General features: G+C 41.2%; 1 protein-coding gene across 1 annotated transcript in view; it reads left to right on the top strand.

Moving 5' to 3' along the window:
• Positions 1-749: 749 nt before the first annotated feature.
• arid5b (AT-rich interaction domain 5B) overlaps positions 750-13,899 on the top strand; it is an 85,424-nt gene continuing 72,274 nt past the window's right edge. The window contains exons 1-3 of the mRNA XM_022763545.1: positions 750-775; positions 1,095-1,349; positions 11,366-11,600. Of these exons, the coding sequence (XP_022619266.1) occupies positions 755-775; positions 1,095-1,349; positions 11,366-11,600 (511 nt within the window). The 5' untranslated portion in view covers positions 750-754. The remainder of the gene's footprint in view (positions 776-1,094; positions 1,350-11,365; positions 11,601-13,899) is intronic.

The raw sequence follows: 13,899 nt of genomic DNA on the forward strand, positions 1-13,899 counted from the left end.
AATGGACCGCCTCGTGAATTCTGTCTCGTGACGCCCCGCTTTCTAACTCGGCCAATTTTGTCTTTTCATGCTCGCCTCAAAAAATACATAAAGGCCATTATTTTCAGCATTAAAGCCAACCTGCGCGCCTGAGCCATAACGCATACCAAGTTCCGCTCGAAGCAAAGCCGGCACCTCACGGGTCCCACATTGCCTTTTGAGGAATCATTTGATAACCCTATTAACTTTCATGTAACATTGTTTCTTGAAGGCATCCACAGCAAGCGCCTCAGTGTCATTACTGTGAGAAATGTGCTTTCATACTGAACGTCTTTTACAGAAGTCCTGGAAGACACATAGTCGCAGAAAAGCCCATAAACACGGAATATTAGCACAAATGAAGCTTTTGAAGGCAGTGAAATTTTCGAAAATGGTATTTTATCCTTTTATATACAACTATTTCCCACTGGTGATTGAAAATTCTTGATATTTTTATAGTTATATGATAATATTTTGCCTAAACACCTGATTACGCTGAATATAAATGCACTAAAAAAATAATTATCATAGATTTACTGCATTAAATTAAAAACAGACTTACAAAATAGTTCCTGTAGGGTATTTAATTCCAAACCATATTTTTCTACGACTCTTTATCGACTATACACGATGTTTTAAACTCTGCAGAAATATGTCCCTTGCAGGACCTTCGGCAATCCATTCAAGCCAGCAAGTTTGGAGAGCGTGTTGAGTTTAATCAATTCATAACGTCGAGATGGAGCCGAACTCACTGAAGGTAACGTTTGTTATCAACCGTCGATTTATTTCATTTTCGCATTGCGCTAATCGCCACCGACTGTAAACTGTACTCATGTGCCTAATCCCCCAAACTTTGACACACTGCATTTAGTATGACCACATCTGTGTCATATGTTGAACATCTAAAAATAGTTACATGATAGTGATTGTGTGCAAAAAACTGAGATATTCTAATGTGATGTTTGCCAGCCTCGCAAGGATGTTTGAAATGTTTATGTCCACCTAGTTACGATTTGTTTACCAAATGACTCGATAAGCCATTCATTAATTTCTCCGTTTGTGTTTTTCCTCTACAGTGGGTGGGCTCGTCTTGCGGTTTACATGGACCATATATATTCTATAAAGCCTTTAAATTTAACCGGGACGGCAAACCGAGGATTCTGTCTCTCGGAGACTTTTTCTTCGTCAGATGTAAACCGGAGGATCCTATTTGCATAGCGGAGCTTCAGTTGCTCTGGGAAGAAAGAACAAGCAAGCAACTTTTATCAAGCTCCAAACTTTATTTTCTACCCGAGGATACTCCCCAGGGACGGACAGTCACTCATGGAGAGGTAGGAATATTCATCGCCTGGTGAATAATTGTGCGTTATTGGTGTTTTTCCGTGTTTGTTCTATGTGTGTGTGTGTGCGTGTGTGCGTGTGTGTGTGTGTGTGTGTTCTCCCTTGTTCGCAAGCATTTTATTAAACAGCATCTTCACTGCATTAAGAGTTTGCGGTGGATGTGTGTGTAGTCTCTGGTGACACAGGCGTCCGTAAACGCACGCATTGCTACTGACGTTGATGTATCCGAGCAGTTAAAGGTTTGACCTACAGCGGTATTTTTGTTCTCCAGTTTTACTTGAGCCTATTTGTCTATTGTGGTGTCAACTGCTGAATGTGCACTTGTCCAGCTGCGCTCAATAAGGCTGCCGCTGCGCTCTATGGGGTTAATTGTGTTATAAAGGGGGAAAATCCGCAAGAATCCAGCGCCGAGGCTCTGTCATTTCATTTCTTGGTAAAGCGTGTCAAATACTGACATATGGGCGGAAATTGCGAAACGGTAATGAATGCACGGGATCAAACTGGCTCAGATCGGTCGCTACGATAGTTATTAGATATTTTGTAATGCCGCCTGATGTTGAAAGAGGCAGAGCGAGTAATAAAGCGTGGCAGAGCAAAGCCAGCGCTGACACGTTTTAACTACTCTCCACGCTTTGCATAATTTTCCATGTGGACATTTCCATCCTCAACAATGTGAAACGGCTCTGTGTTACATTAAGGCGTTGTTGGCACAGAAAAGCAATAGCTATGATTGACTGTGGCCATATGTGGCGCTTGTGATCCGGTTACATCGTTGCACTGAATGGCATTACTCTGATTATTGAGTTTTTCTCACCGGCTATAAAACAAATGATGTTTTGTTTCCTCTCTGATATTCTTCAGCCAGCGACAACAGCACTTTAATTACTACTCTCTGCTTTTGATCACTCGCGGCTGGATGGAAATTATTCTCTGCTGCTGTTATATTGTTTATAGGGAAGGACAAAGCCGTGTTTGTACTTGACTCTTCCGCTGATGGTTTACTTACATTCTTTCCTCTTGAGTAATAGAGTGGCTATCACATTTCCCTTTCATGAGAAAGATGGCTATTTATGGCCATTTGCGGCAGAATTCTTCTATGAGCGGGTATCATCTCCTGAAGCGCTCTCGCTTTAGCCTTTAACACGCTGCAATTATTTAGTAATTACTTTGAGTGCATGCATCGCCGATTCTGAGGCCACACTTGCGCAACGCCATGTCAACTCCGCCCCTTTCCCAAAGACTTATTTGCATTGCAAAGTGCTTACATTCCAGTCCATTGGGTATATCTACCAGGAGGACTGCACTGCCAATGCAAATAAAAAATTCTCAAAGAATTTGGGATATAAAGAAAAGCACAGAATCATACAAGAGGAAAAGCATCTGCTGCAGTTTGTGTGTTTGATAACAGAAGAGGAATAAAAGTCATTTCCCTGCATGAATTATGTAGCAACTTGCATCACAGCACACAATCCTGCAGACACCAGAGACAGATGCTCTCGCTTTGAAGTTGCACTCTGATTACAGAACAGGCCCAGACTATAAAATAATATAATTTGGAGATGATACGTTTAAGTGCAATGTAGGTGCCTGCAGGCTGATCTCAATTAAAAGGCTTGGCAAACCTCCTGCTCTCAGCAAATCAGACTAGCCTACTTACTGTATATTACACAGTGGAAATTGCCCTGACAACTTCAAGTCAGTTTATGACCTTCACTGAGCCCATTCAGATTCTCGCTGACTTTGCCCCATAACACTAATCTGCACTGCATGAGTCAGCTAGGAGCGCTTACAGACGCAACCCATAATCCACAAAACAAACAGGAAGGGTAAACCGGCCTCACAAAAAAGCTGTGATATTAAAACTCTGGCTGAGTGATGTATGTGTGAAAAGATTGTTTGTTTTTGAAATGTAAACATTAGAGAGGAGTTCATTTTTAGGTACACTGGGAAGTGGAGTTTATAAACCGCACATTAGTCAGTTTTCTTCAGGGCTCATAAATATAGATTAATGGCTCTGGAGTTACACTGAACTGTAAATCTGTAATTGACCGTCTGAAAATCAGGAGTTCAAATTACCCTACTGACTCACACAGATAAGGACATGATAACTTACAGCTCGCAGGAAGTGTGCTATTTTCAAAAGGGTCTAGTGCTAAACAAGCGCAGACAGCATCATGAGCTAAAGCCACAGCTTGGTATCATTGAGGCCCATGACATTTATTCTTAGATCATGTTAGATTTACTCTTGAATATTTTCACACAACATAAAACAGAAACAGTTTGTGACATTTGGCACATAAACAGCCGCTGCTGTGTCGCTCCCTTTCTCTTATGTGATCACACTTCATATCTTGTAGATAGCTATTATCTGGAGCCTGAAGCCAATATCCTCCAAATACCAAAAGGAACAACTTTTTCAAGACTTCAGAACAGGCTTTTATTGAACTAGCTCACCAGAATTGGATTACTGATTCACTTGTTTTCTCAGTGACGAGATATGATGTAATTTCCTGGTTATTTCTCAGGTATTTGTTTGCTCTCAGACTCTCCTGTGCTGTGTTTTGCTGTGCTGTGCAGTGACAAGAGGAACCAACCCATGACCTACTGTGCTTGTTTTTCTTCTGTCACAGGGTTGGAGGTCAATTCCTTTTAAACGCAGCCAGCTTTAAAATCCACTCTGCTTTGGCTGGAAATAAAAATAGTGATTCATTGAATAAACCTCACTCTCGGCGCCTGTGTTTGCTGAATAGGTGATAAACAGATCCGGGGAAAATGTATTAATCTATTTATACTGAGTTAATTATTAAGTCCATATGTGGAGGAAGCTCTATTTTTCATTGTATCTCCGCCTGACAAGCAGTGTTTACCCTCACCAGTTGAGCTCTGCTTGCTCTTTAAACAGGCTTTGTGTCGAGCTGCTCACCCATTATGACAAACCCTCTATTGGGGCCTCTGCTCTATTTGTCTGCCTGCAAACTGCCACCGACTAAACAGTCACATGTGTTTTAAAACTCACTGAGTGACACATTATTTCTTCTCACTCCAAATGGCCTGCCTCTCCTGCCGGTACTGCTCACCGCCTGTAATACTTTCTGTTTTTGGACCCCCCATTTCAGGAGAGAGCTGTTGGAGATAACAGCTCACCGCACACAACACCCACTTATTGTATACTCTGCTTCAGGCGGTTAATTGCTTATGCTTATCTTACACTATATATCCCACTTTACTGCAAATACAGCAAGGAGCTCTTAATGGGAATTCACAACCTCGGAGAATATTTCTGGATCATGTTATATTAATGTGCTATTATCATCACCTCTGATTTCATCTGACCTCTCTTCTCCTCTATTCTGTCCCTCTAGCTGACAAGGCTTGGCGCACAGACACACACACACACACACACACACACACACACACACACACACACACACACACACACACACACACACACACACACAACTGACAGGGTCTGGGGGACTGCAGCACTAGGCCAGTATTGATTGCTGTGGAAAACACTTTGGCATGCGTCCAGAGCCATTTCTTCAGTACATGGCAGTAGTCCATGCATGTGTTTCAGTGCTTGGAAAGCCAGCTTGTAGGGAAATTAGATTGTATTCATTTGCTGCTTCTTTGATTTTTCCTAAGGGAAAAACCCTGAATGGGTAATTCAGGCATCTGGGATGCTAGTTGTGTTAAGTGTAAGTGGCTTAGATATGCGACCAGCATTTTGATGGATAAGGTCATTCAGCTGAATGACTGTAGTGTAAATGTGATATGGCACTTTTTTTTTCTTTTTTACAGTGATCTTTTTAAGAACATCCATACTGCTCTCTGGTCTTGGCCAGTCTGTGCATTATACCAAATCTCCCCATTCACACAACAATGGCAGGAATTTAGAGGTGGTGGTAGTGGTGGTGGTGTGTGTGTGTGTGTATGTGTGGGGGGGTTAGTGTGTATTTGTGGCGTGCGCGCATGTGTGCCTCCTCCTGCCGCAGAACAAGTCATTAACTCTGAACACTGCCCTCCAGTGAATTCCTCACCATTGCTGAAATAGCATGTAAATTATTACCAGCTTTTTAGGAAAGTGTAATTTAAAACCTTTAAAATGGAATACCCTGGACTTCAAAGGCTATATAAAAAAAAAAAACACCCCACTAACATTTCCCATTGCTTTAGGAGTTGTCATTCCTGTCCTTCAAGATCTTCTGATTCTTTTCACCAAACTGTTTTGTGTCTTCGCAGCCTAAGTAATGATATGTTCCAGCAGCGCCCAGTTTGTCAACACACAGGAGACTTTTGGTGCTCTTTAGCTGGGTTTTTTTCCACTTTGTCATTGACTAACCACTTGAACAGGCAAACATTTGCCTTGATGCATGACTCCAGTGCCCCCAGCTACAGTGGATCGTTATTATAACCTTTGAGAGAATGTAGCCACACATGAGAAGCTCTTGCTTAATACTCCAGCTTATATTATTCAGTCTTAACTGTAGTTTCTCAGATGTAGCATTTTGAATCATCATGCATTTACTCTTTTCTTTTGTGCATGTGCGTGTGTGTGTGTGTGTGTGTGTGTGTGTGTGTGTGTGTGTTTGTGTGCGTTCGCTAAAATACAAGGGTACAAAGCTGCAGTGATTCAAGGGAGCTGACGCAGCTTTTTTGTGGTGTCACCTTACATGATGGATGCCTCTCCCACTTTCAGGAAGGCTTTGAAAACTCCTGTTATCTCGCTATTTTTCTCTGTCATTATAGCTGTGCAAGAATGCTAAGTTCATATATCACCTCGGCTCATGTAAGAGCAATCTCTTAATGGAATCAGTGAATAAAAGATGAGTTCAGCACCCCGCAGATATTACAGCAACTTTTATGCATATGAATAAACTGCATGCATCAAGTGCCAGAACATTATGTACAATAATTCTCACCTTTTAAATGGTGTACCTTGAACTCTTTGTGGTCTTAAGGCGGTCTCATGAAAAAAAAAAAACATATTCTAATTCAATTGTCCCTGGCTTACTCCCCAGAGCTCCTGTTTAATTCCCAGATAAGTTTGTTTTGGGACACTGAAGCCAAGGTCAGTCATGGGGAGGGGAGATAGATAATGAACTCATATTGTGTTTCATACCCTCGTTCTCTTCTCTCTCCCGCTCCTTCTTTTTCTCCACTTCTCCTCCTCTGTCTCCCTCTCTGTCTCCTCATTGTCCATGTCACCATGTCCATTACTCAATTACTAATCTCCTTTGGCCTGAGGAATTCCAGCGCTGACCTCTCTGAGGCAGCAGGCTGAAACCTTCCCAGCGTGACAGGAGCACTGTGTGTGTGTGTGTGTGTGTGTGTGTGTGTGTGTGTGTCTGTGTGTGTGTGTGTGTGTGCGTGCGTGCATGTCAATGTGGGTACCCACAGTATAGAAAGACACCCACCCACTGGGAGCGTGCACCCCTTGACTCCCAAGCTGAAAGTCCTGTCCGAGCGATGAGACGCTCCTCCCCAGAACGCTGACAGTCAGGAATGTCTGCCTCACTGGATTTTCTCGCGGGGAATTGTTTCGGATTGATATGGAATATTTCAGGGTACATTGTTTCTAATTGGATCACCGAATATAGAATTTGGAGTGTCCCTTATGTTCTGTTTTGCCACCAGTACACCGCTGCATCCATATAAATAGAATGATATGGATTTTAGCGAGTTTAATTTCAATGAGATTGCTGGAGTCATGGGTTGCTGGAACAGAGTTATCTACAGTTTCACAGCAGAAGTCTGTTTTTCTCCACTTTGAGTCCATTATGTGCAGTCATAGCAATAAATTCACTCAGTAATGTTTTTGGAGATATCATGCTGCTGCAGTAATAACATGAATTATTGATAGAAGAACGGAGGCAGAATGCAACATTCAGCTGTTAATGTGTTACCTTGCATTTTAACTCAATCATAAAATGAGCAGTTAGAGAGTGTGTGCGTTTTATTGACATACCCGGGGTAAAATGATGGCGACACATTAAGACATTGAGTGTGGGATTCAGAGTGTATAAATGCTCTTAATGCATCGGTGTAGGAAATGTCACTGAAATGACACCCGGCTGTTTGGTATGTTGCTGATGTGGAGTGTCACCTCTTGGCTGTGGGCTTGCAGTCCTCTGACCTATATTATCAAGTGGCCTGCTGGCTGTGTCTGCTGCTTTGTTAAACTATAAGCTGCCTAACGCGAAATGACAGCACAGTGTGGATGTGCGGCATTTACAGAAGAGCAAGGCCCCAAGTTTCTAACACACATCTTTGAAACCCCGAAAATCCAAGTATGGAGCAGAAGACCCCCGCAACGCTGATGAATACCACTGGAATGATAAATCTGGTAGAGTCGCATCTAGAGCTGAAACAATGAGTCGATTCATTGACTTGACAGAAAACTAATCAACAACTATATTAGTTATACATGAATTTATTAAACAAAAAAGTAGGGGTACAATTAACTTAACGTATAGTATTCTAATCATCAATCAGTGTTTGACTGGTTTAGTACAAGAAAATAATCCAAGTTGAAACCTTTAAATTTGTTGTTTTGTCCAGGCAACAATCTAAAACCCCATTATATTCAGTTTAGTCTTATGATGGACCAAGAAAACCAGCAAGTACTCACAGTTAATACGTCAAAACTAGAGAGTTTTGGTTACTTTTGTTAAAAAAAAACTTAGGACTTCAAATAATTTATTGACTATTTTTCATTTTCTTTTCTGTCAGTTCACTAATTGATTAATAGACATGTGTCGGCTCTCAAAAAACCTTCACTGGTTCCAGCTTCTCAGATGTCAGATATTCGCTGCTTTATCTGATTGTGGATTGAATATCTGTGCCTTTTGGACGCTTCTAGTTAGACAAGAGGAACTTGGTCTCTTTTCTCACTGTTTTCTGGGTCTCTAGAAACTAAGATATTAGCTGAATTGACAGATGATAGAAAAATGAAAATAATAGTTGCGGTTCTAGTTTGATATTGGTATTAGAAATGCTTCAGTTTTCTTCCAATAAAAGTTGAATCAAGTTGAAGACGTTTCACGTCTCGTCCAACGGGCTTCTTCAGTTCTGTTTTTTATTTTATCATGGCAAACCAGGCTGGTGCAATGTGGTTGTTGTGATCATTTCTCAATAACTGACTGAGTTGGCTAGTTCTCAGAAACCCCTTACGTAGAGGCACGGCACATTTCTTAATTCTGCAGTGTTTGCTTTCAGATTTCTCAATCATATATCGTGACGTATGTGAACCATAAGCCAGTCCTCAGCTTCCTGACTGGATGTGCCGTATCACACATCAGCCAACAGACTTCAGGCCGGCGTGAAGCTGGCTGGTAAAGTTTAAAAAAAAAATAAAAAAATAAAAAACAGACAGTATATAGGAAAGCTAATGGATGTAGCCTGTTTTTAGAGCTGCGGCTCCGTTCATAGAGTGATTATATTCTGGACTGTGTTGACAGCTGCTGAATTGCTCTCACCTGTTGTGTTTTGCTCTCAAGCCGAACAAGTCCCCAAACAGGATCTGTTGACACTCACACAAGGCACCATGTCATTCAGCTGATTGATATGGAGGGAATGGCTGTGTGTTTTTAAGATTTGCTGCTGCTGTGTGTATGCTCTGGTGTGCTATTGAATTACTTGAAGTATTGCTATTTGACTCACACATCATCAGCAGCAGAACACTCAGTGCATTATTTTTGTTTCGAGTGGACTGAACTGGAATATTTCACAGTTTTGTTTCTCTATGTGCTGTCAGCGCATCGCATCAAAGTACAGTAGCTAATTCTGAAGCGATACAGTACAATGTGTTTTTTTTTTTGGCTGCAGGCTGAATGCTATTTACTGTTGCTCTACATTATTCAAATGGCCTGCTTTTTCTGAAGGCAGAAACAGCAGTCAGTTTTTCATTGCATGGAAAGCTGGTTACAAGCACCCGCCACCACTTGACAGCTGAAGACAGCTCATTATAAGAAGACCGAAAACCCATGTTTGATGTTTCTACTTAGTGAGGGAGGCACAGCTATATCAAGCTATCCCTCGCAGGCTTTTCCTTTATAAGGAAATACTGTCTCCAACTGGTTGGGATTTGATATGCCTGTAGTTGCAGATGATGTGAGAACTGAATATGGGTAATTGTATAGACGGAGCAGTCAGAGAGAATCAGAAAAGCTGAAAAGTCATGTGTTCATGTGTTTGTATTGAGAATATGGAGATAAAATTGGAGGAACACTTTGAAATAATGATTTAAAACATGTGAAATGCAGCTTTAATGCCAACAAAAAACTAAAACTTGACATTTTAAGCCCCACAAAGGAAGGATTTTACGGCAGAGCTGGGCTTTTGGATTTTATTAGATTGTATAGGTGTAGCGTTTATTGCGTCCACCCTTTATGCATTCATACAGGCCGTGCGTAAATATGTCAACATTACATAAGTGAGTGTTATTTTAATGTCAGTAATATGCAGGCTCTTTGAGGGGAAATGTGTACAAGCAGACAGATGCCTGGTAAATTGGAGATAACCAAGTTAAACATCAGAGACCTACTCAGAGTGTCTGTGTTTCTGCATGCACACATCTGTCCTCCAGATTTCCCTGTTTCTGTAATAGCCATCGTCCAGCACACCACTCCACTCTGTTGGTAACAAGCACTTCATCCATTAGTCCTTCAAATGGAAACACATTTAAGCATCTCCTCTTCCTTCCCTCTCTGTTCAACTTGTATTTCTTTGAGTACGAGAGTTATTAAAAGGGGCTGAATCAACGTTATGAACAGAATAAAGCAGATACACAAAACCACCACAGCTATTTTCAGCCTCCGTGTCAGCCCCTGCACGTGACTGCTATAGATTTACATTTATAGTTTCCTGACAGTGTCACATTAATTTTATTGTGTGTCAGGGAGACCACTGGCTCACAGCTTTCTCCAGTTCATTCATTACACCCTTGCTGTAACAAATTGCATTTCTTCTTCTCCTCTCCTCTTTGAAGGTGTAATCATAGCCACTGAGTGTGACTTGTGATTTAAAAGCGTAAAATCTCAGCATTCATGGTGAATATCAGGAGCCCGACTTTCTAAATGCTAATCAAAAAGTCTAAAACATCTACGTCCTCATTGACATTGATTTAACTGCTGGCATAAATTCAATTCAGCAATCATCCACATCATCCATATTCATGCTGCCGTAATTTACTTACATGAATGTGTGTCCACAGCCGCAACACTACTTGACACACATACCAATTTAATTGATAAATGAGGACGTTCTGTTGTTTGTCCTGTTTCTTCTACCGGCTCGGATTTGAAACCTATTTTTGACCCAACCTTTGATCCTGAATCTGCCACATTATACGGCCACGCATTACTTACCAGTGGTGGAATTTAACTGAAGTGCAAATTTGGGTTATTTGTTCTTTACTTGACTATTTCCATTTTATTCTACTTTATACTTCACCTCCACTTTGTTTGACGCTTTTAGTGACTTTTCAGATTAAAATTTTCCATAAAAACATATGATACACTTATATATTATGATGCAGTTCTATGCTGTTTATCTACCTTATAGTATATAAAGTCTAAAATTATATTAGTATTTCTACTTTTACTAAACTAAACAATCTTAATACTATTAGAGCAGGGATAGTGTACAAATAATCTGATGATGAATGGTTGTGCTTTTTGGTCTGTAGAAAAAAAAAAGTTTTCTATTGGTTGCATTGTTTTCTAAAGCACTGTTTGTGGGGAGCATTTTTTTTATATGTTCTTTTCATTCCAAATTTTTTGCACAAGTATGTTCAGTGTGGAATAGTTCTCTCTAGATTTCAGTTTTAAAATTTCAATGTCAGTTATGCGTACCTGCGTACCTCCCTGTGTCTATTCAACAAAACTACTTCAAACAAAGTCATTAAAATGGTTGTACTAGAAAATGACCTTGGCACACTTGCATTTATATAACTCCCTTTATGTTCCTCTGATTGTAATTGGGATTCTGCCCTGCCTCCTTTCAGCACGAGGTAATTGCAGTGTCTGAGAAGGTGATTGTGCGGCTGGAGGACCTGGTGAAGTGGACGGTACCAGACTTCTCAGGATGGGCCCACGGTCTCAAGGCCGAGCCTCTCAAACCCTCCGTGCTCCGGGAGCTGGGGACCAACGGGAGGCGGGAGGCCCTCCACCGTTACCGAGAGAGCACCCTGACCAGCGGTCTCAACTTCAAGGATGTCCAGAGGGAGAGGGCGCAGCTAGGTGAGCGCAGGCAGAATCCTCCATTTCTTTTAGTCTTCTTTTGAGGGTATTTTTTAAAGCATCTCTTTATTCTGAAAGGTTGCTGCAGTGTTTCCAGTCTCTCTGTGCTGCCGTGTTGAGGGTTTATGTATTTGTGTCCCGTCTCCACCATAAATCAGCTTATGTTTATTGTCCTTTGGTTGGTTTAACAAGTGTTGTCTTGACTGGAGTAATTCATCAGTATGTTGTTGGAATTCCTCCCGATATAATGAGCTGAGAATCACACTAATAGAGGCAAGCTAGAGGTAATGGCAGCGTGTTTGCCAACGCATTACCATCCCACAGTATAACAGCTCTGTTTTCCAAGTGTGACAACAACAAAGGCAGCATTGCAAAAAATCACATAATTCAGCTTGTAATGTCTTTAAATAACCGAGTCGCATCAAACTGCAGTCTACAGCACCTCTGATACCTCTTTATATCCATCAGTTAAGATCATAATTGTGTCTGTGCATCTCAGCAGCTTTAAGGATCATTGCTGTGTGCGTCTGAATGGTTGTCTGGAGTATTCATCATGTACATGGTGCCATTAAGTGTCAGCGAGTGTTTGATTCTTGCACCGGGCTCTTGGGGTCTCTCTACAGCATAACCCATGAATCAGGCCTGACATAGAGCTGGATGTCTCTGCAGATGACTCACCTGATGCAAATAGGAAACTCTGGCATTTGAGCCTAATAATCAGAAAGAACATAATGTTCCCTTTGAAGCCGTTTCCCACTTATTTGCCTCTCTCTCACATGGCTGTGATGTAATGCCTAATGCTGATTATAATGGTATAATGTAGCTTAGCAAACATGCTAAAAATACCATGGGAATTACAGTACCTCTTGTCAGGTTATAAGTATGTATCCTGGTGAGTAAAGCCAGAATTTAAGCTTTATGATCCTCTATTAAGTCATTTTTAATAATCATTTTATGCCCAAAGCCTATGTGGAAGTTAAACTGCCATAGGTTTTAAAATATGAGCCTATTTTTTTTGTAGTAAATGGTGGTTTATCGACGACTCTTGTACTGCTTTCTGCCTGAGATCTTCCAGCAAGCCAAGCTGTTGTGTTTGTGTCTGTGTGATGCTGTAATGCCCTTGATTACTCGACATTGCTTGAATCTCATACGCAAAAAGGACAAGAGGATCAATAATGGAAGCTTTGTTGTTATTCCAGTAATCAATACAGTTTGATTGTGCTTGTGGGCGTGTATGTGATTGCTTGCTTTCATAAACAGATTTGTCAGCCCGTTTCTTAAATGATATTATGTTCCATATCATGGTTTTCTATAAATGTGCTGTATCGTCCAGATTTTATAGATTTAGCTGTTGTCAGTGTAATAACCTGACGATGACGCTATTGTTACCGAGGGGTTGTGTGTGTGTGTGTGTGTGTGTTGGTGTTGTTATGTGTGTGTGTGTGTGCGTGTTTTGCTAATGAGCGGCGCTGCCGTTAATGACTCCATCAGGCTGTTTCTAAATGCACTTGTCACTCCGATGGGACACTCCGCCAGAGAATCTGCCCACTCAGCAGAACGGGCTCAGACTCTGGCAGAGCACCAGAGACACACGCATACACACACACTTTGACACACATACACACACACACACACACATAGATGGACACGTGCACACATGCTACACACCGACAATCAGTGGTGTGCACTCACTTATCCATTTGTTTGTTTGTTCACTACATCTTTGGCGTGTGTCAGTTGTTGACAGTCTGACAATATGAGAGGGGCAGAGTTTGTGAGAGAGAGAGAGAGATAGAGAGAGAGAGAGAGAGATCACTTATTCATCAAGGCAAATGCATGTTACTCTGAGCAAGGGTTTGCATAGAAATATGAAATGTGCCACTGCAATGCTGCTGACTACTGAAATGAAATATTCATGCCACAGCAGCAGATCAGATATAAAAGTACCCTTAAAGCATCCTGTAGCTGAATGTCCATAATTCTGTGTAATATGTTGGCTCATTGACTAAACTGGCTTTTTTATGATAGCGCTATATAAACTTTTTTTTTTTTTTGGAGCTTATATATGAACAGAATAGCCCAGAGTGGCTGAATGATGTATTTGCTGATTGTTATTCTCTGGCTGATCTGTAACTATGTCAGAGGAATTGGATTGTTCCCCATAACAGGATACTGCAGCAATACCACAAGCTGCACAGAAAACCATTGTGAGCTAAAGAGCAATAAAGTGTGCCATTGTTATCGAGGGAAACTGCTCTTTTTTTTTTCCAAGTACATATCCTAACTTTTCCTGGCATGC

This window comes from Seriola dumerili, unplaced genomic scaffold (genome assembly GCF_002260705.1).
Source record: "Seriola dumerili isolate Sdu_G_001 unplaced genomic scaffold, Sdu_1.0 BDQW01000478.1, whole genome shotgun sequence".
NCBI classification, from domain to species: domain Eukaryota; kingdom Metazoa; phylum Chordata; class Actinopteri; order Carangiformes; family Carangidae; genus Seriola; species Seriola dumerili.